This window comes from Eucyclogobius newberryi, unplaced genomic scaffold (assembly GCF_026437365.1).
Source record: "Eucyclogobius newberryi isolate DKJ021-1_F unplaced genomic scaffold, fEucNew1.0.hap1 SCAF_17, whole genome shotgun sequence".
NCBI lineage: Eukaryota > Metazoa > Chordata > Actinopteri > Gobiiformes > Gobiidae > Eucyclogobius > Eucyclogobius newberryi.
Window position 1 is genome coordinate 9,809,238 of NW_027315801.1, and position 22,924 is coordinate 9,832,161.

A 22,924-nucleotide genomic window follows, 5' to 3' on the forward strand; every position below is an offset into this window, starting at 1 on the left:
CAGACTTTATTGCTATGCTCTGTTAGCACTGTTACACCCTTGAATAGGGAATCCCTCAAAGGTCGGTGTTGATTTGCAGAAGATTGGCTTCATCGAGCATGAGCAGGTGTGGACCTCTTGACAGGTCCCGTAGTGGAACCAGAGCATCCATCTTCTGCCCACAGAAAATGCATCGCAAACATCAGTTTCACTGATTTGCTGTGACTGTATTTTTCTAATGAAGAGCAAAAGCTTTGAGTTTTTTCTCCTCAAGAGGGACAGGGAGCCCTCCAGCCCATCCGCATCCAGGCCAGTCCTGTGAGGAGACTTTCCACAGCCAAATGATGAAACAATCTGAAAGATGAAGCGAATGCAAAGCGCACTTGAACATGTGAGCACATCAGTCTGAATGAAGCGAGCGTTGGTCTGTGTTCAGGGTGGGGCTTTTGTCCGTACAGACTGAATCAGGATGGAGAGACATGAGGATGGGGCATCCCACTCACCCTCTGCACGGCCAGAAGCACTGCTGCGCTGCTGTCATGGCAACAGCAGCAGTCACCAGCACCAGCCTGGGCCTCATGCACAGGCCAAGAGGAGTCAGACTGCCCACAACGAGAACACACTGGATCCAAGCTATTTGGGCTGAACTTCTTTTACATTTCAACTTGCTCCAAATGTGACACATGTTCTCTGACAAAGTTTGATTGCCAAATACATATATCCAGATGTGAACATTTATCAAAGGAGACACAGTCAATTCATTTAGATTGAATTATTTAAACTGTGTTGCTGCTTCAGAATGTACATTTCTATTGATCATTTTATTACGTTTGTGAACATTTTGAAATGCAAAATAACCACATTAAAGGTTAAAAAGTATAAAACCATTTGCCCCACCCAACTTTACTGGTGCTCGTGATGGCAGCTCATAGTGTTCTGATTTGGAAAATTGTTTCACTGTTGCAATGCTATGACTTCTAACATGTTTATGTTCTTTTTCATAAGCAGTCCGACACAATTGTAGGCATACGATCTGTATTTTGTGTTGACAAGTGTTTTCCAGCATCTTAGGGGGTAAAACGACCACCCTGCCCCCTCCTCTCTTCACCGTCTTCAAATCGGACATGTTCTTTCACTACACTTGCTTTCCGACGCCACTTGTGCACCCTTCTTTAGAGGAAAAAACACGCTACTTGCAGTGTCCCGTTGCCGTAGATGCCGGGAGAGTGGCGTGTCTGAGCCGCACAGTGAAAGCCCATTCAAACAGGTGTGAGGAGCAGACCGTTCCAGTGGCGCATGTGGGTCGGACAAGAGCGCATTGTGCATCATTGTGCATCAACCCCGGCGAAACAGCATCAGAGAATATATCTTAATTTCAGACACATTTTCGATTGGAACCGGGAGGAGCGCATGTTTCCACGCTTTTGTCAGTGTTCTTTGTTGTTAAGCGAGGGCTCTTGGTTTTACGCACAGGTGGGAGAGACCCGCTCGGCGTAGGACAGCCCCCCTCTCTGCTCCTCAGCTGATGATGTGAGGAAGTGACATTTTCACCGCTGCGGTTCGGGACAGCACTGCTCCGCTGCAAACAGGTGTGATCGTGCGCGCGTCACTCTGAGCTAAAAAAAACCCAAAAAAAACGGAGCGTCCCGAAACAATCGGCTCTCCACGACGCGGGACAGCGGGGCCAAAAGAGCAACAGCGAGCCTTTATTAGCCTGAAGTGACGGAGCCGGTCCACACTCGGAGCGCGATGACAACGAAAAAAGCGTGCGTGGAGGCGCCCAAGAGGAGCCGGAGTCCCGTCGTTCTTGAGGCGGAGATGTTCACTGAATTTCAGGACTGGTGTCTCCGGACCTACGGGGATTCGGGCAAAACAAAGACAGTCACCAGGAGAAAATATAACAAGATAATGCAGACATTATTGCAGAACGAGGAGTCGGATGGCGTGTATGTCGACAACAGCCACATCAACGCCAAATTCAAATTCTGGGTAAAATCTAAAGGCTTTCAGGTCGGGAATACCATCTTAGGGGAGCACAACAAGAAAGGAGCCCTGGGGAAACCCGTGTTATACGTCCCAGTCAAGTCTACGGTAAGTGTGTGCATGTGTCTGAGCATCCCTTTAACTTGTCGTGATCTTTCCAGGTCAAAGGAGCCAGACAGTCATAAAACTTTGCAGGTTTCATCTTGGTCCCAGTGTCGGCTCACTGTCATCGTCTTTTTCCATAAAGCTCCACTTTGTCCATCCCAAGCAGAGCAACCCTACTCTCATCCCGCTGCCATGGCAACGCCGGTGCCTCCTGGCAGTGCAATTGTGAAACGTATTGAGCCGTCTCTGTGAAAGCCAAGTCGTGTCAGCGCCACATCATCAACATTTAGATTTTGTCCAGTTTAGGGACAGCTCTAAGTCTGAGTTTATGCAAAGGCATGTGCATTTTTCATAGAGCATTTGTGAATATTACAAGCGAAGCTACAAAATACCACAGTCATTTGGCTCTGCTCGGCACATCACCGACGCACGCGCTCTGTCCTGTCCCATTTGCGGACACATAGGCAGTCTGGTCTAAGCGTCAGACAGATCTAATGTTTAGTCTCATGAATGGGACCATATAGACCCCAGTCCCATTATTGCACTGCGCGTTGAGTCGTGGTGCGCACCCGCACCTCATTGTCCTGGGAAGGATGCGGCTCGAGGCACCCGTTGCTCTGGCAACACCTGTGTCGTCCAGAGCAGGACGGTCCCTCTGTCGCAGCTCATTGGGAGCTTTAAACGTCATAGTTCTCTTTAGACCAACACAGAATTAACAGTATAAATGTCTTAAGTATGTATTGAATGTTTTATGGTATTTTCTGAACATTTTGTGGAGCAGAATATGTGCGTAATTGTGACCACGTGAGCGACTGGCGGAAACAAAAGGCTCTGCGAGGAACTGATGGCGACATACGCCCACAGTTAGTGCTGTGACTCGGCCTCTGTAAAAGCGACAGTAGGAAGTTGTGTCAGCGCACGAGCCCCACAATGACCCGCGCGGATAAACGCGTCCATGATGAAGTGTCAGTGCGCCCCAGCACAGCCCCGTGCGCGTGCCTGTGCGCGCTCACCCGTGTCTCTGTGTGGTGCACGGCCTGCTGTGGCGGTAAGGAGACAACCACCATTTTAAGTAAGCGCCTTCAGGGAATAATCTCCCCCGCCCGCACTGGGACAGTCTCTGGACCCACAGCCAAACACAATTTGAGCTTGAGCAGAGACAGACAGATTGAACCCTTTGATTTGGTTTGAATAGCGCGGATCCCTCCACAGGTGTTTTACCTGTGAATGCACACTTAAGGTTTAGGCCAAGGCCTACTGCCCACGCTGAGCAGCAGTGGGACTAATCTGCTTCATTTTTCTCTAAGAGTGTCAGTGCCATGCGCAAGTGTGCTCAGTCTCTGCAGGTGCAAAAAACCTTGAAAGTGTTGAATTGTATTCCAGTCTTTTACCTATAGCTTCCATATAACACTACATTGTGGTATTATTTGTGCGCAAGACTGGATCATTAAAAAGAAAACACACACACAACTACACATAAACCACAAAATATTTCTAGTGTGAGCATCTTAATTTTATAAACCATTTCTATGCAGTTGCATTTGAAGAATGCACAAGAAAAATGTCACGCAATAAACTGTTTCCTTTCAATTTCAATGTTAGTCAAAAGCAACAAGTTGCAGCAATTGAAGCAGTATTAATGCATTTCCTTCAGTGTCTGTCCTGGCCCATTAGAGGCCACAGGGCAGGTGTACATAATTGGTCATTGGCTTTGGGAGGACTGCAGGCTGGGGGCGTGTCTCTGTGGCTGTGCATTGGAGCCCACTGCAGCTGCTCCATGGGTGTGCCAAGTTTCTGTATGGGGACAGGCATGGGCCTAAATGACAGGAGGCTTGGTGGGGGAGGGCGGGATGTGGCGATGTGCAGACAGAGAAGGTCTCTTGTATGTGTCAGCCAGGCGTACAAGGCGCTTCAGTGTGACGGGACAGAGGCAGAGGCCGGGCATGGTAACTGCAAACAGCGTCGGACAGTCTCAGCATGGAGGGTCTTTTCATGTGTCACACTCGACAAGGAATTATTTACTGTCAGCCTCCTCTGTTCTGTCCAGGGCCTTCAGTCCTCGTTTTAGTCTGTACAGTTCTGGGGATCCAGAATGAGGAGATGCAACCTCGTTTAGCTCTCATTATGTCCTGATTAGAGGATGCTACAGAGCAGGAGGGGGGTAGGACCAGAAACAGACACTGACATGCACCGCGCGACAAAGCCTTTCCAGAGCAGTGTACCCAGTCTGAACAGAAGCGCTCAAACGTCTAGCTAAATGAAGCATGCTGTTGCTTTAGGATGCTATGATGTTTTTCTGTTTGTGCACAGACTTAAAGCAGGAGTCTATAAAATTAAGACCTAAGTAATGCTATTATCAATCAATAAACCATTGGCTGCTTCTGGGACGTCCTGCCCACAGATATCATTTTGAAGTCAATCAGCACCACAATTATGTGCTGGAAAATGGAGCTTACATATTTGTGCCTCTGCCTCAGACAGACAGAGGAACATCATCATTATTGTCTGATTAATTAGTCCAGGTTTCCCTTGAGAGCTCCTCTTTTGTGCTGGGGCCACAGAGTCAAAGGAATATGCCCATTTGTTCAAAGCATTTGCATTAAAATGTTGACCAAAAATATTGTTTTCTTTGACAGTGGTATAGTCTGCAGCCTGTTCTGTTATACAAACAGAGAGAGAGCAAAAGCTAATCATGCTTCATTAGTTTCCATCCAAGCCATTGGAGAACTTGTGTGTGAAGGATTCAGAGCCCAGATTTGAGCATCTCATCACAACTTCTATGTTAGACAGCCCTCAAATCCCTCTCTGTGTATGACACCCTCCATCCCTCTGTGTGTGCCACCCTCATCCTGTTTTGGGTGCTGGTTACGGCCTGTGTGATAGTTGAGCGTACTGTATGTGTGCTGGTACAAAGAGGGGGTCGCAGATCGCATGCTCTGTGTTTCCTCCCTACAGCACCCTCTCTGTTGCCATGGAGAGATCGTTCTTTGCTTTCCCATAGGAGCAGAAATTAACACCATTTTTAACTGGCCCGGGGGCCTCCCCCTGTGTGGGAGATGTCTGAGTTCTGCTCGACTCATGCACACAGCTGGTCTTTAAGACGACCATAATCGCCCTAACTCACTGCTCCTGTCATTTGTTACACCTTCAGAGAGGCGGCGTTTACCAAACTGGGACGGTGCCTAATGGGTGCAGAATGACAAAAATGATCATGTGATGATGAATGCTGTAGCCATTTCCACACACCTCTTCAGAGCCAATGGGAACAGCCGCTCTGTGGGACACTAGGGATGTCACAGAGTCTATCAAATAGTGCTCAAGATGGGTGCAGCTGAGAGGGAAGTACTCACTGGACACAAGGCCCAACCTAATGTGGATTTAATAACGACAGGACTTGACATAAAGTGGTCGGTCCCGGGACGATGGGGATAGATCTTACCAGGACGTCTAGTCTTGGTATTATACTAGCCCTTCAACATTGTCTCCCATATAACTCTGGAGATAAAGGCGATTCCCATTTACATGTCCATTAGCCAGTTGGCAGATTTACAGAGAGGTTATGGCCCTATAAAAGACGACCTGTTGTCACATCAGCAGATATAATCTGAGTCATAAGTGGTAGTGTTGACATACCCCCCTCCTCACACACACGTTAAGAAAATACATGAAAAATGTGAGGATTACACAGCCGCTGATGCATGCCCATTCACTATGTGTTTAAAACTTAAAGAATCCAGAGCATCAGCAGTCCGGCCAGTGCCACTTCCACTGAAGCTAATTTGGTGGGCCGTCCTGTCTTCGTGACCCAGCTGCTTGCCCCTCCGCCCCCTCCTCCTGACCTGGCTGTGTGCAGGACCGCTCGGCTGGCTCCCTTCGGCAACTCTGCCTCGCTCCGTGTGCATGTGTGGCTGTGGAGACTGCCAGCGGGGGTGGGGGCGGCCAACTCAAACCCCTCCTGTCTCCTAGCAACAGAGCGGTTTGGTGCGGGACAGGGAGAAAGCGTGCAGGGGATGGGGGCTGGTTACACACACAACAGTGGCTGTGGAGAGCAAAGTCCTACGGGATTAGAAAAGATGGAGCAAAAGGAGCAAAGGGGAGAGTGAGAATGGAGTTTAGTGGCGCTCTGTTGTCAGTGATTGAGGATGCTGACATGTCACCTTTGCTCTTAAAAAACGCTGCTGATGACACCAAATATCTACAAAGCCATTAAACAGCTGTTTTCATCCGAGATGCTGTGCCACTGTACAAAACCCACACAGCCCATGCAAATCCACAACCTGAACAAGTTGTGCTGAGAGGTGCACTCCCGCTTCTCTTGGTTTGGGAGCTACAGTAAACAGCTTTTCTGGCAAACTACAGCCATGCAGCGCACAGGCCTTCAGGTGACGTGATCGCTGATGAAAGCAGTGCACTCACAGCCGCAGGCGGTTATTTCCTGAGTGAATATACAATTGTTTTGTAAATGTGAGTTTTTAGATTTCAGAACATACCAGGTCTACAGGAGCTAAATGTGCTAGATTGCACAGGGTTTGCTCACGGAGGCCATCCCGGGTATAAAACGCTGATGTTTGTTGGGCTAGAATTCAGCAGAGGATGCAGCGGAGTGGGTGCACTGCACACCCCACAGTAGTGAGATTATCTAAATCCAGCGTGAATGGACCTGACACCATTGTCCCAAGCAGCGGCACGGTGATGTCACCGGGGTATGGAGATACCTCCAGTCCTGCAGATTACAGCTTGATGATGAGGTGAAGGATTGCTATTATTTCATTTATTATCTACATTTAGTCCATGCTGACACAGTGGGGAGAAGGGATCGGATTAAAACAAACCCGCGTGAGCTGGTTTTAGTTGCCATAGCAACGATCATTACCTCGCACTTGGGAGAGCAGAAGCAGGAGAGAGAATGGGGAGAACGGGACAGAGGTGGGGATGGAGACAGAGGGTAGGTCGCTGAAAAATTATGAAATAAATGTCAAATCTCAGAAACAAGGCGAAAATATCAGGCAAGTGGCAAAAAGTACAATTTGTCGTCTCGGGGGGATGACTTTTAAACTTGAGCCACTCGTCAAAAAAATTTGAACGAATCAGCTGACCCACCTAGAAACCAATCAGTAGGAAATGTCACGGCCAGTTTCATTTCAACTGGAGGTGGTTCTAATTGAAAAACCCAAATGCATTAGTTCCATGTGATGCTGTACTGGGACGGCAGCTCACAGTACAGAGCACAAGAGATAAGATCAAGTCCAAAGGGCTGTTGTCTGTGGTGATCAACACCACACAATAGTTGGTGCTGGAGCAGTGGGAGAGGGTGGAGGAGCAGGAGAGAAATCCCCATGTGGTGCAGCGGATGGAGGCCGTTGTCCTGGCAATTGCACTTCTCTGGTGTGTCACATGACCCTTTGCCCAGCACACCTGCCCGGGAGAAATAAGTGGCAGTTTCTATGGTGACAGGGTCAGCTGTATAAGAAGCAGGATAGCTGCCAGAGCTGCTCATAGGAGTGACTGCCGGTCTGGTTTTGGTCCTGTTATTTTTAAACATTGCAATGGGAAGCAATGGTTTTTCAGGCCCAGTCAGGGTTTAAGCACCTGGAGAGAGACTGAAAGAGAAAGCTCTGGACATGGCAGGCAGTGTGTCGGACTGTCCGTGACCACATTAAGCATGACTCATGTGCCACTAAGATCTGTCCCGCTCTCATCACGGGCTGCGGGACCCTCATAATGCTGTTCCAAACAGATCCTGCACTGATAAACCCCCATAATAAATGTAAGCCTGAAGCGGGACATCCTGTTTAACTCTCTGTTTGTGTGTTTTAGTGCTCAGACCCCAGTTCAGTGCAAGAAAACTCCTCACTGAAGCGTGTAGCGGTGGTGGAAGACTTCTTTGACATCATCTATGCCATGCACGTGGAGATCGGCACAGACCCAGGCCGAGCCCCCAAACATGCAGGCCAGAAGAAGACCTATAAGGCGGTGAGTGGACAAGCGCAAAATCTCTGATGCAAAAGCTAAATTTAAAATGAAACTTCTTCCACCATGATATGTCATTTTTAGCATACAGTATTGGGGTTACCAAGGGAACAAACCATTTGCATCAAAACTATAAACTAAAAGCTCTTTTTCTTTTTGCTGTTGCTCAGAGGAAATGCAGCTTTCTTTTGTAGCTTAAGTTTAGGTGTGGTGTTGGGTGTGGTGATGTAGAGGCTTTAGAACATCCTCACTGCCCCCTCTTCTATAGAGATAAAATCCATAGCAGAGCCCGTTCCTCTCGGTGCCCCTGCCCTGTAGAGTGGTCCTGTCAAGTCTGATAGTGTGTACCCTTTTGAGGAGGTGGCAGCAGCACTGGGGCAGGGCATAATATGGAGCTGTCATTATGGCCTTCTGGGAGGTGCACTCCTCTGGGTGGCCTTTCCCCCTCCTCTGCTGCCTGTAGGGGCCATGGTGGTGGAGCAGGGGGGCAGAGGGGACGGGGAGCAGCCGCGGTGGGCCGGGGGGAGGCGGGCACCCCTGCTGCCTCTCCATGGTCACGTGAAGGTCGCGTCTAACAGGGAAACGCCAGCGGGGGCGAGGAGCAGAGTGGCACAGCAGCAGACGAGAGGCAGAGCAATGCTGTAAATACAAACATGCTTCACCTGAGATACACGGGAAGCAGAAGTATCAACAAGAAAATCTGTGCTGGGGTCAACCACAATCACTCTACTTCATCTGATGGGCTCGCCGTTTAATGTTGCCACATCAAACCAGGCAGGTTTTTTTTTATGTCAGATGTCCTTCTTGTTTCAAGATGCTTTACATCATGTGACTGCAGTGGGCAATGGGGGCAAATATTTTGCCCAAGGGCACAAGAACAGTATGCACACAGGCGAAGTTTGAGCCAGCTATGCTCCACCACTGCTGCCCCATTAGAAGAACCACAGATCCTTTTGTATCAAAACATAAAAAGGTGTTTGTGTCAGGTCTGGTCAAGTGATAATGAAAGGTATTACAATATTCTTTACAAATACAACCTGTTGTGAAACGCAAAGTGAAATAAAATACACTTTATTTGTTTATAATGAAAATAATGTAAGATATTAATTAGCTAATTTTATGTTATTCCATCAATTTAATTTGAAGAACCACAGGACACTAAAAGGGATAAAGATTTAGTATTTTTGGGGATAAGATGCACCAATTAATCAATCAATTAATAAAACGTAGTTTCAGTGCGGCTCGGTGGTTGAGTGGTTAAGGGATTGCACACATATGCCATGCTCCAAGTGCAGCCGGCCGCAGTGTTGTGAGTTTGTAGCCCGACTCCGACAGTTTACTTCATGTCCTCCCTTCGCTCTCATCCCCAGTTTCACTTTCCTCTCCTGTCTAATAAAGCCAACGGGCAACAAAATCTTTTTAAAAATAAATAAATACAAATTTGCCCCAGTGTGCTGCCTTGTAGTGGAGCCAGGCTCTGCACTTGCAGACCTACAGCACACCTCAGCAGTAAGAGTTCCATTCTCTGGTCATTTGCTGTCCTCCCTGCTTTTCACCCGTTGCACACTACACATCTACAATCTAAAAAAGCTTTATTTCATGAGATGAAATAAAGAAAACCGTTTTAAACTGAATGGGTATCTAGATGGCTAATGGTTTCTCCACATGAGGCAAAACATCTTCAGGCTTTTGGCTACATTATTCACACAGAGGTTTTAAGAAATGCAATGAATACACTTTACTTATTGTTATAAAACGTATTCATCATCTATGAAAACGTCATCTTCAGAAACAGCTGAGGGCAAAGGCCAAACTATCAGTGCAGTTTACTACACCAGGCCCTTTATACTTCTGGGACCGCCATGAGCATGAGACGATCACAAACTTTGAGGAACTCAAACAAACCGCACTCAGTTGTCTTGTCCCCGTTACAGATCGCGGAGACATACGCCTTTTTGCCCAGAGAGGCAGTGACTCGGTTCCTAATGAGCTGCGGAGAGTGCCAGAAGAGGATGCACATCAACCCGAGCGCGGCGGAGTTCAAAGGTAACGGCGCGCGCGCGACCCGGGCTCGCTCTGCGCGTTCTCCGTAGGCATCATTAGCTCACGCGCTATTTTTGAGAACAACCTTTACGCAGATTCTCTGATATCGACAGGAAAGGGGTTAATTACAGTGTAGCAAATCCCCGAACACAATTAGTAAAACACATAACTCGCTTACATTTACCCTACAGTACAATTCAAACAGAGATGGAGCCAATAGCTAATAATGTAAGCTTGATCAAAAGTGTTTGTTTACCTTGGACATTACGTTACCCATATTAGAAATGAAAAGAGTCGCGGAAGACTCCCTCTTGCGGCTGGAGCAGAAATCGGACAGTGCAGCTCGGCCACATATGGAGCAAAAGTTAGTGCTTTTGTCAGTTGTAGGATGTGGGATAATTTAGCAGAGAATTAATCAGCTCCAACATGTTACTCTCACCTTTGTCCTTTGGTCTGCGCTGTTTAATTGAAGTAACTTCCTCCTTTTTTCCTCTCTCTCTCTCAGAAAATGACCGGCCAACCTCACTGGTCCCGGACCTCATCGATTATAACATGCCTCTTACCGCCACCTACCTGAAGCAGATGAAACTACAGTGCATGACCAACACTGAGCGGGTACGTGCTCTGGGACAGTCTGTGTGTTTGTTTGTTTGTTTGTTTGTTTGTTTGTGTGTTTGTTTGTTTGTTTGTTTGTTTGTTTGTTTGTTTGTGTGTGTGTGTGTGTGTGTGTGTGTGTGTTTGTTTGTTTGTTTTTCAAGTTTGAGTTACTTATGTAGGCTATTTCCATAAAATGAATATGGTCTACATATTTTTTATGCGTAATTTCAATGTTACCAAAATAAAAAAATACATATACACAATACATAGCCTTCTAATACATTAAGCACAAATATGCAGTAGATGATAACAAATAAAAACAATGGAGAGATTTAGAGTTGGTGTTTTGGGGCGTGACGCAACGCTCTTGGCCCCGCCCCTCGCACTGCCAGACGCACAATCAGGAGCAGCACGAGCTTCAGATGTCAGTGCAGGACCCTCTCGCTTATAATTAGGATTACACGGGACAATGACCCACACAAGGGCTCGGGGTGAGTAGATCAATAAACCTAAACTTACCGCTTTAGTACTTTTGAGAAACGCTGTATCTCGTTGCGCTGTTTTAGAATAACACTGTCACTATATTGTAAACTTGATCGATTTCGCGTTCATTGTTGGTAATGTGTGTATCTGTTTTTCTTTCACATAATTTTGCTGAATGAAACTGGATTTTGCATATAATAATCCAATAGCAACACACTTCCCTGCAACCTCTCCTCTCATAAATTATATATTTCTGCAAAGCCTTAATGATGCTACATATCCTGCTACCTAGAAACTGTGTCCCTGTCTCTCTCCCTTTCTCTTTAATGTTGCATGGCTCACTTGGTACCTAATAGAGCTGTCAGTGAGCATTTTGGTTCTCCTCAAACTCCTTTACAGGGGGACAGGCGCATATTCCCAGGGGTAAAGTCCCATTTGTCTGCTGCAGTTTGGAAATAAGAGGATGAGATGTAATTCTATGCCTCCATCTTAGAGTTATTGTGCAGTCATATCCTCCAAAACATCTGTGTTTGCGGGACATTCTTTATTTTAACTGTCAGTGGGTCCCTCTCGTGCTTTACTCATTTCTGTTACGCTACAATACACATCATTAAAATCTGCTGCGTAACACAGTTATAAATAGAAATGGCCCAAGAACTTAACAAGATAGAAGATTTAAGGAATTTAGGAGAATGTATCAAAGCAAATCAGTTCAAATATTTAAATTGTCAGTTTACAATAGGTTCTAATATTGATAAATAGGGCTGAATTGCATACGACTATAAACATAATTGTAGTTGTATTGTGGTATTATTAAACAAATGTGTCAAAAAAGTTCAGGTTTTCATCAATAATACACTTTGTTTGTATATATTCTCTATCTAGAAGCCTTCAGTCAACATATTACAGAGTTTATTTGGGTGATAGTGTATATATAGTCTCAATAATACAATAGAAATAATTGCTGACTAGTCGACTTCTAAAATAATTGTTGGGTGCAACACTGTTGACTTAAAAATACATAAAGCAATTCTCAAACAATATAATTCTGACCAAGCTCTGGCTTAAGAAGGTGTCCCTGAGCGGCAACTGTCTATACAATGCACCGCACATGAATACAGTGCATGTGTTTATAATAATAGTGTATATAATAGTGTTATAATGCACACTCAAACGTTTCAAGCTTACATCGACAATGACCATTATGATAAAACTATTCCACAACATATATGTATATCTCCTCGCAGGAGAAAACGCATTTCAGCAGTTTCTATATTTTAACCCTGTCCCTTTCCCTGTTTTTGTCCCAGGATGACAGTTCGATGAGCAGTGAGGACATGACCAGCGCAGAGCCCACGTGGATCACAGTCGAGCAGCCTCCAGTGCCTGAGCCCAGCCCGCCCAATGGGGAACACGCCCTGCCAGACACAGTCAAACATGAGATGGAGGGTAAGACACTCGCAGGAACTAGTAGCCAAACTAGATACCCATTTGAGCAGGCTTTGGTACTATTTACCTTTTTCCAAACCAGTATGAGTCCTCAGTAATGAAATTGGAGTTCATATAATGGGATTGCGACAACACTGATTATTATGTTCGAAAGTAATTTGAAGTTTATTGCAGTATTCACCTCTTGACATACAATAGTCTATTTATACTTCACTATCGCGGAGTGGATCACAGCTACTTAAAGGTCTTGCACCTGACTTTTGTTCCTTGTAGTTCATGCAATTGTCTTGACACTGTGCGGTAAAAGCAGCTATTTGAGAGAAAACATATCTAAAATATCTTAAAGATCATTTGTGCAGTTATAAGGGGTATCATCTTTCAACAGACTAAGAAAACATTCCCCAGCTGTCTTTTACTGAAATGGGGCAAAGGAACAATGTCTACTATGTTGTTGCCACTGCATTATTTATCATCCTGCTGCAAAAACACAATGGGTTTTAAAGCCTCAAAACTTACCATTTAATGTATTATAGAAGTTTTAAAAAGCCTAAATAATTGCATCCCTACTATATGGTGTAAAGCGGTGTTACTGTTGTCCAGAAAACAGCTTGGATTGTTCTCAGTGGACTAATCCAAATAAATCCACAGTTACAGGGGGTGGGTTCTTGCACTGCTGCTGCCCCGGTCCATTGTGTACCCCTCTGTTAGGGCAGCTGGCTTAAAGAAGTAGGACACAGCTCCATATTAACCCCACAGATTAGAAACTGGTCAGGAAAAACTGGGACAAGGGGGACATTTGCGAGGAATGGATGTAGGTGCAAATTGGGAAAACATATAAATTGGGTGAATGAGCAGTGATTTGTTACGACAAGACACTCTCCTCCCCCAGCAACTCTCCTCACTGGGTTTTTGTCTTTTTTGACATTTGAGCCCAGTGTCCTCAGTATGTATCTATGGATAAGGAACATACTCTGAATATCTCAATGACTTAATAATCAAGTACTTCCGTCAACGTTTCAGTATTCATGCTAATAGAGTGTTGTCCCGTTACTAACATTTCAAACTTGATACTATGGAGAAGGCACTCGGTTTTAATACAACAAACATGGTAAAAAAAACACAATTTCTTAATATGTAATGTATGTAATGATTGTAATTTTCAACATTGATATCGCTTTCTTTTATAGTATAATGTGGACTGTTATCTTAGCAACTAAATTACTTCTAAATTACAATCTAGCTTTGTTATAAGTTTTAGTATACATTTTTTGACAACCCTAATTGCTGGTAAGTCTACATCAGGTCTAAACGGGGCAAACTAGGACCAAACCGGGACCAAACCGAGTGTGTACACACCGTAAATAGCTTCAAACATAGCAACAGACACATTGCTATGTCTGTATGAAATAGATAATTGAACATAATAACCATTTTAAGGTTCAATGATCAATATTCCCTCTAACTGTTCAGATGAGGACTCCTTGGACAGTGCCAGTGCCAACGGGCTGCCGGCTCTGACCCCGCCCGAGGTGCTGTCTGCCGGGGGAACTGTCCCAGATGGAGGGGCCTCTTTTGGGGAAGTGACGGAGAACGGGCTGAGCGCTCCTCTGGACTTCAGCACAAACTCGTCGTCCTCCTCTTCAGAAGATCAGCAGCCGGTCAATCTGAGCGACCGAATACTGCCCTCCGCCACATCACCCCTCAACTCTTACCCCAACGACCCCAGCAGACCGTTCCCCATCAAAACGGATTACGCCAACAAGGTAAGATCTACAGTGGGAGCAGAGGTGGGCAATATATTGGAAATTATATCAGTGTAATCTCCTAAACAAAAGTATCTTATTTCTTTTGTGGTTTATTTTAGGGTTCGTTAATGTTTTATGCTCGTCTTATTGTAGGATTAAGTAGATTTTAAACACATCCAGGAGCATTAAAACTGAAATATGAGCTGCTAAACAAATACAAGAATCACATTTCAAAGTCTAAACTATACGGTCAGCAAATTCTATACATAATAAGAAAGGATATTTGGATTGCAGTCTTTGGGGATTGCTAATTGCTAATGTTGCAGCCCTAATGTTTTGTTTGTCGATGATGCTGTGAAAATAATAAATGTGCATTTTGAAGTGTAAACTAATTGACACTGAACAAAAATGTGTAATTTGTAGGCCATAATTAGCTAATTGTAAAGACTGCGTTTATTTTAGTAATTTAATATCTTCTGCAAACAACGTTTCCTGTATTTTTATGAATAAAACTGACCTTGTTGTTAAGACCTCAACAAACTAGGACTGAAAAGCATGCGATTTTTGTATTATTTTAGCCAGTAGTACATATTTCAGTCTTCTATCAAATGTAAATGTGACTTAAATGTGTTGAACAGAAGTCTAATTTTAAAACATAGATTGCAAACTGAATCAAAACAATTAGAAGACCTACTCATTTTTCTGTGTAACTTTCACTGCACTTACTCATCGTTTTTTTTTTCTTTTTTATCTCTCTTCGCAGTCTCCTCCGTACAGCTCAGGAAGTTATGACTCTGTAAAGACTGAAGTGAGCATGAGCGTGGACGAGCTGAGCGCGGCCCGAGCTCAGATCATGGACGACGACGATGACGAGCATGACGAGCACGACGACAGCGACAAGATCAACGACGCAGAAGGAATGGACCCCGAGAGACTCAAAGCCTTCAATGTGAGTCTGCTGCTCTGTACGAAAGTGTGACCGTTATGGTAATATCTCTGTCAGGTCCATTGGAGGTCCAGCATTCACTGTAATGACAAGTTGATTTTAAAGGGAGAGGGTGAGCACAAGGGGGACAAGTTGGGCAATGTGGGATGGACATGATACATTTAAGGTTTATAGATATTGATATTGACATAGTGTAATGTTGATCTACAGACAAAAATACTGGATATGATCGCCAAATTTGTTATGTTTCCATTTGTGTTTTGGTTCCAATCAGAATGCAGAATGAGCCTCGCATGAGACTCATTTGTGTTGCCACTTTCAAAGCTCAAATCAAAACCTAAAAGTCCTCTTCCTGCTCTGAAGTGTCACTAAATAAACCCCAGCACCTATTTAGCGCGTAACCATTTTTTGTCCCCCGATATGTCTCTAATTCATCAGGAAGTTTTGACAAAGTGTTTATTTCTACTGTTTGTGTCTGTTGGACCTTAACATTTACCCGGAGAAAATAATCTATACAAAACAAAAGCTGGCATAAAGTTAAATCTTCTAAAAACAAACTACGGTGGAGTAATTCTTTCACAATTGCATCAAAAATAAATAGCTTTATTTTATCTAGCAGAGGTGATTGTAGTAATATGAAAGTACTTGATTTGTAGCCTCAAAAACAGTGAATCCCCCATAGAATGATATAGGACTTTGTGCTCCAGCTGAGAGATTCTACAGTGTTCTTAACCTCTGCACCTCCATCACACCTGTATTCTGTGTCTTTATTCTTATATTTTCTCATTTCCCCACTTTCTCCATGGTTGCCTCCCGTCCCCTCCTCTGCGTCAGATGTTTGTGCGACTGTTCGTGGACGAGAACCTTGACCGCATGGTGCCCATCTCAAAGCAGCCAAAGGAGAAGATCCAGGCCATTATGGAGTCCTGCGGTCGCCAGTTCCCAGAGTTCCAGGAACGCTCCCGCAAACGTATTCGCACCTACCTCAAATCCTGTCGCCGCATGAAAAAAGGCGGCTTTGAGGTATAAAAAGCTCTGAAATATAATTCTGCCAACAACATACACTGTTAAACCACATCAATGCCGCATTTTTTGTTGATAACGAGCAAAATCTCTTATTGACACTTTCAGATACGACCAACACCTCCTCACCTCACCTCCGCCCTGGCTGAGAACATCCTCGCTGCTGCCTGTGAGAGCGAGACCCGCAACGCAGCCAAGAAGATGCGCCTCGATTCGTACCCGGCCACGGTAAACGAGCCCAGCTGCCAGAACATGCATAAATCTGTTGTTTTCAGTTAATTGAATGTGACGAGGTTGCACTTTCAAGATGGAGCCGGGATTCCTCTGGAGAGTTTGTCAGTTTAGTCTTTTTTAGTCTTTATTTGAAGGGACGATGTACAGACATTACGCTCATAAAAGTTTATAAGCTCATAAAAACAGAAATGTTACGCACCAGGTTATAGCTAAATAAATGCAGTGTCCTCCTGCAGTCCATGATTAAGTATTTTTGCATGAGACATCTACAATTCCAAACATTTAAATTAGCAGCACATCCTTATTTTCAATTATTTTCAGAAATGATCCCCTATGCATAGAAATTAACAATTCAAAACAAATTATGTATTTCCAATGGCCAAAAGTAATCAAAATGAGTCCTGTAAACAGGAAACAGAAACTCATGAATAAAATGTTATCACATGAAACATGACACCCAAAATGAATGTTCAATGTTTGGCTCTGAATAGGAGGAGCCGATGTGTATTGACAAGACCACGCCCAGAGACCCCGCCTCTATGGCCTCCCCCGGGTTCACCATTGCCAGCACAGCTTTCCCCCAAGACCAGCTCTACGCCAACGGAGGCCTCACCTACAGCGTTCGATACGGCGCAGTCAGCAGCACCCAGCCGACCACTGGAACCACACAAACCAATGGTAGGAAACTATTCGCTCTATTTTAAAATGATTGAGCCCATGAAATGTAATAAAGCCTACAGTGTGAGTAAAAAAGTCTAAGTCAGTGCAGATTAATTTAAAAACAGAGTAAACCATAAAATTAAATCTGAGATGTCTTTGTGTTTTTTTACATTTATCATGGTGAGTTGAGGTTTTCCAATTCTTGTGGTGAGTACGTTTGTGTGTGTTTTCCTCCTCTAATTAGTGGTGAATAAATGCATAACAGGCAGGTTTTTACCCTATAAAACGTATTCAAAGGCTTCAGACTATAGAACTCTGATCGGACATTGTAAATAAGATAACATAAATGATAAAACCTTAATTTATTCCATGATATGGAAATTCTAGTGTTGCAAAGCACAGTTCAAGAACAGCAGGAGAATAAAATTGACTTAAATCTAACAAAGACTGTGCAGGTAAAGCAAGGAACAACCAAAGTGCAACATATGGACAGAATAAATAGCCGTCATGGAATAAGTTACACAGTACATTTTAATGTACTGTGTAACTTATCAAATTCATTTAGTTCAGTAGTCTGTAACTAAATGAATTTTCAAAGTATTCTTCCCAAATACTTCTAAAAGCCTGATTCTACCTGATTCTCAATTTGGTATTTTCAAATCACAACCTCTTTGTAACCTCACTAGTCACACACATCATTTTTAAGCTCATGCACAGATTATACAGCAAATCAGTGCCAGCACCGCACACTCAATCTGCTATCTCAATCTGTTATATGTGCCAATTTAGATTTAATGTGGATAGGTCCAGAAATTACTGAAATATTTACTATAAACTAAGTCATTTTGGTGCATTTTGACAGTTTCATCATCCGTAGAATTCTAAGCTCATGGAACTGTCAGCGTCACATAAACGCACCCAACACTGACCCCGCAGCTTCGGTCCCTTGTGTTTCAGGTCCCACAGATCTTAGTATGAAGTCGGTCGGCCCAAACTCCACCTCTTCCAGTGCCAATGGTCAGGGCGGTGGTGGAGGAGGGGCATCTGCACAGCTCAGCCCCCCAGAGGTGACTGCGGTGAGGCAGCTCATTGCAGGATACAGGGAGTCGGCGGCCTTCCTGCTCCGCTCTGCAGACGAGCTGGAGAACTTGATCCTGCAGCAGAACTGAAGCTGCTCCTGCTCCTCGCCTTTTCACCAGTGTCACTCTCAGTCACGAATCGGGGACAGTTCTGGATCAGCACAGAGGCTGGAGTGGCACTGCAGCGCACAGAGGTCCTGTGGGTACAGTACCTTAACTGCGGTCACAACATATCAGAAGGATTATTTATGCATTTGGTCGACTTTGGTCCTAGTGCCCTGGTATTTGTAGCCATTCATCTCATCCAGCTCATTCTACACTTCACTGCCATTCATCTCAGGAAGCTGGTTTGTGGGAACTATTCATCAACAAGGACAAACTACCAGAGGTGTTACATTAGCTTTGAATCTACACTGACTGTGCCGACAAATTAACAGATGCATCGCAGGCATTCAGTGCCAGTACTTTGTATCAAATATGCTGTACTGCTGGCTGCAGCCACTCTCTAAATTTACAAATCTTTCTAAAACAACATTGCATTACTACAAATTGCATGCTGCTAATACTCTTTGACCTCAAAAAGAGTGAGGGTTGGACTGACCTAAGAACAGATAGTAAACCTAAAGGGCTTGACAGCTGTTAGCAGATCTTGTCAAGTCATTGACTTTAAATTATACTCTTGCCCTATTTATTAGAAATTAGACTCGCCCAGTGTGACTTTGTGTGTAGTTCATTTATTATGAAGAGTTTGATCATAAACATTTGCCACTCTATTAAGTGAACAGAGGCTTTAAAAGCCTCCGTATGCAAATTGAGGTCCCACACACCTGTCAGGGAACGTGAGATTAATATATGAATATATATTGTTTAGACTTTAACCAGAGCCCGTGGAAAGTGGCTGTAGGTGCAATATTGAAGATAATCAGTGGCGTGCATAAAAACATGATCAGCCTGGGGTTTAAAGCTGTAACTGTCAGGTTGTAAAAGAATTACTCTTCTTGCAGCATTGTAGCTAAGTTCAATGTTGTTTGTCGTGAACAGTGATGTTTATCACTCACTTCAAGCTCACTAGCTCAGTCTGTGGGGAACAGGACCTGCAGAAGGAGACTAAATGTTGCACGTCTTTTTTACATGCGTCATGTTGTGAATGTTTGTGAGTGTTTTTTACGGGGCTCGTGAACCTGATTCACTGGACTAATGCAGTCTACATCACTCCACTGACCTCTTGGCGTCTCAAACTTAAAACAAACTGTTCAAACGCAAAAGACAATCTTTGTAAGATGTTTTGACATCAGTTTACTGTCTCAGCTGTGTGTGGCCTGTGGCACACAGAGAGAACAGATCTAGAGCACATTATCGTGAGTCACTCAGCACAAAGTGGTGTGTGTGCGTCTGTGGTGCTGGTTTTATTGCTTTTACTGTGAAAGTGTTTTGTATTTTGAGATATTTTGTGTAAAAGTGGAGTGGCCCAGTTTGTACAACATTTGAAAAACACAATAGGCTGAAACATTCCAGTTTAATAAGACAATGACTCTTTGAGCAGCCCTCGAGGCTTGCACCTTAACAATTTGTCTGAGAACTCAAAGTTTAGAGACGTATATTTCTGTATTTATCACAAATCTATTAAATTATTCAGTTATTTATCATTTTTATGTACTACATATATTCTACATTTGTAGACCATTGTACTCTGAAGCCTACAAATGCATTTTCTTTCCCTGTCATGACGGGCTTCTGTCACTAGTCTTAACTATTGCAAGTTTGGAAGCACTTTATAGCTCAGGATAAACATGACATTAACACAGTGACAAGAATCTTTACCTCTTTTGGATTTTCAGTTCATTTGGACAGAAGACTCATGATATATTTCTCACACTCTGCTTTAAAAGAACAGCCCCTCTCTGTGACCGTCCTGGAGCGTGCATGGTCCATGGGTCGGATTATCGTCTCCGTCTTCCTTGTCGTTTACTGTTGACTGTCCATCGCTCAGTCTCTCTCAGTGATGCCATTTTGATCATGAAACATTCTCACATTTGCTTGCAGATCTGTCTGAGTGACATTTAGGTGTGCTGGATAAACTGTGTTCAAATATGTGTCTACCTGTATGTTTTTATTTCCGATGACACCCAATGGATCTTTTCTCTTTGTATTGACAGAACAATGTAAACTATTGGTGTTGATTAAAATGCCCTTGTAGCTTGTGGATTGCTTAAGTGGTCAGATAAATGTATAGCTGTACAAAGAGTGACAAAAGATGTTTTAAAATGTTCTTTCTTTCTGTGGGTACAGCCATGTTAAAAAAAAAATCAAAGTGGTTTTAACCTTGCCTGTTTGAACTTTCATTTTGGTGGTAGTCTCTATGGATTCTTTTTTTTTGCGTATCTGATTTGATCGTTGCCTCTCCTGCGCTGTCCGATGCCGTAGCTCTTTGCAGGAGCTTGTGCTGTAAACGTGTGAGCTTTGTAATTCCCTTCTGGTTTTTTGACTCAGTGAAAGTGTGATGTTTACATGTACAGTTTTTCAGAATCACATTTTATTTTTTGTTCTTATCAATGTACATTTAGATATCTCTTTTTTTTTTTCTTTTTTCTTTTTGTTGCTGTCATTGACCTCTTGAAAACTGATAGCGGTTGGTTTTGGTGTTGTGGTGGCTTCCAGAGTTTCAACAGACTTTAGTAAGAGTTAAGGAGCTTCACAACTTCTCAAAGTGGACCAGCAAAGATTTCTGAAGCATCAAGATGTCTTTAAATCAACCTTGTTAACACATTTGTGGCCTATAGAAGAGAATTGGGGCGTTTGTTAAAATACAGTAAGTGCTTAGACACCTCTATTCTCCCTAAGGTACACTTTGAATTGTTGTACTTTCTCCTCTGTAACGTAAAAGCCATTCCCCTTTCCTGGCCTCTTTAGGGGAACCCATAAACCTCAGGAAATACAAAATCTCCTACTTTGCTTAGCTCTTCTGAAAACAGATTCAACCATGAACATTTATATGAGATGTCTATTGTTTTGTACATTTATCATTGTGAGTTAAAAGTGAAGCTTTTTCCAGTATCCGTGACTAAATAGTTTGGATTTGTTTTGGACTGTTTATAAGTATGGATATTTATGATTCAATGTGAAACTACAAAAAGACAAAAGAAAAGGTTGTTTGTATGTTTCATGCCAATTTGTCCAGGTGAGATTCTCCCTGCCTCTTACATATCACTTACAGGGGACTTGTGTCAGTTTTGGAAATAGCGCTTTTCAGTGTTGCACCAACGCTATGTGGATTAAAACAAAAAAAACTGCCTTTATTTACCAACAGCAGAGTGTCAAGGCTCTCCCCTTCTCCTGAGATGTCAGTCATAAAATAAAATTGTGCCATGAGGTATCCAACTGGTGTCAAGTGTTTTCTTTGATTTTACACCATTGTGTCGATTTACCCCATGAGACAATGAACTGTGTGCAGAAGATGGATGGTTACATTTAATCTGTTACATTTTGAGTGCCTTGAAGGTTGAACAGCGTTATATCAATTCTGACCATTTATTTGAGTAGTTTTTCCTCAAATTCAGACTTCTAGGAGTAGTTTTCAGACATCTTACTATATTCTCGTAAAATATTTGGCAATGTAACAGTACTCTTACTTGAGTTGAGTAAAGTTTCTCTTCCCATTGTGAGTAAGTCTACAGGTTACAAACTCTTTGTGTTGACAATCAAAGATTTAAACATTTGTGTTTCACCACCTCTTCAGAAATGATTGAGTTTTTTTCTCATTTTTATGGTCTATCCTCTGAAAATTCCAGATTGAACTCATACTTGAATGATAGTTTCCCCAAATGCCTTTTGACTTATAAAAGTAATTTCTTGGACCACAACTTGCACTAGTCTACTTCTAAAGGCACAGTACGTGACGTTTTAGCCAAAGAATTTATACATTTTGGATGGTTTCATGTCCTTAACGTGAGCTGGCTGGCATCACCACAAAACTGACTCTTACTTGGCTTGGAGGAGGGGCCTCCTGCTTGTTTCAATGGAAATCTGATATCATATGGTATTATTTTGAAGTAAGTTGAATACAAGTTCCGGCACGGCAAGGCCAGTTTATTTGTAGGGCACAATTCGTACTCAAGGTAATTCAAAGTGCTTCACACAACAGGGAGAAAAACTGCATTCTGAACATGAGACAAAACCTGCTTCTCAATTCTGAGTCTGTCCCTCATGTCCTTCCACTCGCTCTGCCAAAGGAAGTCACATCTGAAACCAAACCTATGAGTGGTTTATTAAACCCTCAACAACAGTCCAGCAGAGCTTCAAGAGCTCATGCGCCAAACCAAGTGTTGGGTTAAGGACCTGCTGCAGTATTAGATGTCAAAAGGAAATATAACGTTCCACTAGATGGCAGTAACACAACAAACTCATCACACAAAGGCCTGTGAACTTTAATGATATTTGCAAAAGGCCATCATTAGTTTGGAGTTACAGAATTATATACAGATACAAACGTGATGACAAAAATTGAAAATACTGCAGGCAGCTATAAAATAATAATGAACTGAGAAGTAAATAAAAAGTAATTAAACATATGAATGCAGTAGATTCATATATTGCACATTACCAATTCTGTTTTTAGGGCAGATGAATCA

The 22,924-nt window shown here is 43.4% G+C and overlaps 2 protein-coding genes across 2 annotated transcripts in view; one reads left to right on the forward strand and one right to left on the reverse strand.

The window, feature by feature from the left end:
• The window catches only part of LOC140362789 (pancreatic progenitor cell differentiation and proliferation factor-like), a 48,215-nt gene that overhangs the window by 18,246 nt on the left and 7,045 nt on the right, over positions 1 to 22,924 (reverse strand). The gene's annotated exons all lie outside the window — the stretch shown is intronic.
• LOC140362788 (nucleolar protein 4-like) lies at positions 1,134 to 21,674 on the forward strand. Its single transcript, XM_072448979.1, has 11 exons — positions 1,134 to 2,070; positions 7,885 to 8,040; positions 9,972 to 10,083; positions 10,586 to 10,695; positions 12,471 to 12,609; positions 14,080 to 14,372; positions 15,118 to 15,303; positions 16,135 to 16,323; positions 16,432 to 16,551; positions 17,049 to 17,235; positions 18,175 to 21,674. The coding sequence occupies exons 1-11, from the start codon at positions 1,729 to 1,731 to the stop codon at positions 18,384 to 18,386; spliced, it is 2,046 nt and encodes a 681-aa protein (XP_072305080.1). The 5' UTR covers positions 1,134 to 1,728; the 3' UTR covers positions 18,387 to 21,674.